This window comes from Ricinus communis, chromosome 3 (genome assembly GCF_019578655.1).
Source record: "Ricinus communis isolate WT05 ecotype wild-type chromosome 3, ASM1957865v1, whole genome shotgun sequence".
In the NCBI taxonomy this organism is placed as follows: domain Eukaryota; kingdom Viridiplantae; phylum Streptophyta; class Magnoliopsida; order Malpighiales; family Euphorbiaceae; genus Ricinus; species Ricinus communis.
The window spans coordinates 12,756,166-12,759,307 of record NC_063258.1 but is presented as its reverse complement, the minus strand read 5'-3'; the positions used below and the strand labels follow the sequence as shown (position 1 = coordinate 12,759,307).

General features: G+C 40.1%; 1 protein-coding gene and 1 non-coding gene across 2 annotated transcripts; one reads left to right on the top strand and one right to left on the bottom strand.

Moving 5' to 3' along the window:
* The first annotated feature begins 250 nt into the window (after window positions 1-250).
* On the top strand, window positions 251-2,264 carry LOC125369544. The gene is made up of 4 exons (XM_048372316.1): window positions 251-387; window positions 899-968; window positions 1,441-1,506; window positions 1,752-2,264. The coding sequence occupies exons 1-4, from the start codon at window positions 251-253 to the stop codon at window positions 2,262-2,264; spliced, it is 786 nt and encodes a 261-aa protein (XP_048228273.1).
* Window positions 518-624, bottom strand: LOC125369641. Its single transcript, XR_007215318.1, has one exon. It is a non-coding gene; the product is annotated as a small nucleolar RNA R71 (small nucleolar RNA).
* Window positions 2,265-3,142: the final 878 nt, after the last annotated feature.

Below are 3,142 nucleotides of genomic sequence, written 5' to 3'. Positions count from 1 at the left end.
TCTGGTAGAGCCTTTGTCTGATCTAGAGCGATCCCTCATACTTTTAAGGAAGCGTATGCAATTGATAGAGGAGGAGATTGAGGCTGAGATACCTGTTGATAGACCAATAGAGATGGAGAATCAAAATGGAAATGCTGCGGCAGACGCCAACAGAATGATGTACGAATTTGCTAGACCATCATTGGTTGGGACATAGACGAGTGTACTCAGACCGCCTGTGGCAGCTAACAACTTCGAAATCAAGCCGAACATGATTCGGATGGTTCAGAATAGTGTTCAGTTTGGAGGGTTCCCGAGCGAGGATCCTAATGCTCACATTGCTAATTTCTTGGAGATATGTGATACCTTCAAGATAAATGGAACTACTGATAATGCCATTCAACTGAGGTTGTTTCCATTTTCTTTGAGGGATGGAGCAAAGAGATGGCTGCAGTCCCTTCTACCGAACACCATCACTACTTAGAATTCTTTGGCTAAGAAATTTCTTTACAAGTACTTTCCTCCAGCTAAGACTGCTAAATTGAGGAATGACATTTCTTCTTTTGTGTAGATGGAAGACAAAAGCATGTATGATGCTTGGGAGAGGTACAAGGACTTATTGAGATGCTGCCCATACCACGGTTTACCAGTCTGGATGCAGGTTTAGACATTTTACAGTGGTTTGAACCTTGCTACTAGACAGATGGTTGATGCAGTAGCAGGAGGGGCACTAAACAGTAAGACGCCCGAGCAGGCTCGGAACTTGATAGAGGAGATGGCCATGAACAATTATTAGTGGTAGTCTTCTAGGAGTCGACCAGTGAGGCAAGGAGTGGTCAATTAGTTGGATTCTACAACAGCCTTGGCAGCTCAGGTAGAGCTACTGTCTAAAAAGATGCATTTTCATTGCAAACTGTAGTACGGGAGGTTTGTTTGCTAGTACTTCTACTCCTTCTTCCTCTTCTGTTTTATCCGCTGACCTTGAGCAAGTAGACTATATGGGCAATGGCCCGAGGCAGCAAGTGAACTTGTACAACAACACTTCCAGCCCAGTGTGGCGTAATCATCCAAACTTCAGTTGGAGAAATAACAACACCTAGGGTCCATCAGGCTTTAGAGACTGCATCAGCAACCACCATAGCAGCAGCAGCAGGTTGGACTATTATAGCTTCTTCCACCAGCCGAGAAGAAATCTAACTTGGAGGAGCTGATGATAAAGTTTGTCACATCTACTGAGACGAGGTTCCAACAGACCGACAGTGCTGTTAGAAATCAGTAAGCGTTCATTCAGAACTTGGAGAGTCAGATTGGGCAGATTTGTAAGATGTTATCTGAGAGGCAACAAAGAGCACTCCCGAGCACTGCAGAGCCTAACCCGTGGTAGCATGTGAATGCAATCATATTGCGGTCAGGTAAATTTATTCCCAGTCCTTCTTCTATAACACTAATGCTGATGTGCAGGTAGATTTAAGCAGGGAAGTTGAAGCCACCAACGCAAAGGAACTAGAGAAGGAAGAGGCAAAGGAGGTTCCACTGAGGGAATACCAGCCCAAAATCCTATAACCTGCTAAATTAAAGCAGGTGCAAGTCGAGCAGCAGGTTGGTAAATTCCTAAACATTTTTAAACAACTGCATATAAATTTACCTTCTATTGAAGTTATTTCGCGGATGCCTCGGTATGCGAAGTTTTTTAAGGAGATTCTTAGCAACTAGAGGAAGTTTGAGGACTCGGCATACATGAGTTAAACAAGGAATGTTCGGCAATTTTCCAGAACAAGTTACCGGAAAAGCGACATGATCTAGGGAGTTTTGTTATTCCTTGTGTTATAGGTAACTTATCTATCAATGACACCTTAGCTGATTTAGGGGCTAGAATTAATGTAATGTCGTACAGTCTGTTTGTAAAACTGGGGCTGGGAGAGACCAGACCCACTAGGATGAGTATACAATTAGCTGATAGATCTATTAAGTATCCTAGGGGTATTGTAGAGAATGCGTTGGTAAAATTAGATGAATTTATATTTCCTGTAGATTTTATGATCTTAGACATGGATGGTGAGAGTAGTGTACCCTTAATTCTAGGAAGACCATTTCTTGCAACATATAGGGCAATGATAGATGTTTGTGACGGACAGTTAAAACTTAGGGTAGGGGATGAGACTGTCACCTTTCACTTGCATAATCCCATCAGTCAGTCTTTAGAATATAATAATGTTGTGTATGTTGTTAATGTAATTAACGATAATATTGAGACACAGTTGCAGGAAGTGTTAGTTGAAGACTGATGGGTGCTACTCGTGTTAGCTACAATCTAAGGCAGTGTACCTATCGATGCAGCCTAGCACTAATGGCGAGTATCAAGGTCGTATTCCTCGGGAAAGCGAAAGCCCAGAGTTACTCCTTTGTTCTTTGTTATATTAACCTAAAATGGATGATGAATAAATTCTAAACTAACTATTAACTACGAGCTAAGTTTTAAGGGAGATGCAGGAGTAATTGATAAGTGAAATAATCAAGACAAGAAGACAAACCCAAAGGGAATCCAAACTAGTTGGCATCCGAACAAAAGATAAAGGATCAGTGAGTCTAATTGTTACCCGTGATTTACTCTTAACCTAATTCGAATTTTCTCTCGAGATAATCAATTCGGTTTCTCTCGAGATAACCGAATTCCTAAACCTAATAACCTAAAGTTGGAATCTCTTCCTAACGATTGATTCTTAAATTAGCATTAAGCTTTAATCCGCCTCTATTAAGCTTTGTTAATTCTTAATCCGGCTAGTTAATTATCCTTATCTCTAAGCGATTATTAACCGGTTCTTGTTATTCAAAGTTCCAATTGCCAAACGGATTTCTCAATCTCATAAAGCAATCTAAACATCACAATTCACAACGTCTCATGAATAATGCATAATCTTATTCATACCGAAAACAAGAAGAATACAAAACCAACTCAAACAATCCAACAATATAATATCAAGCCAACATAGTAAAGAAATCCCAATAGATTAAATCAGTCTAGCTAAACATGTTCATGTTTAAAACAATCTAGGAAATCAATTACAATGAAAGAATAATGAAAATAAAACATGTACACCCTTTTCTCTCGAATTGGATGAATACTCCAAATCTGGATCTACACTTTGATTAATCTCCCAAACTG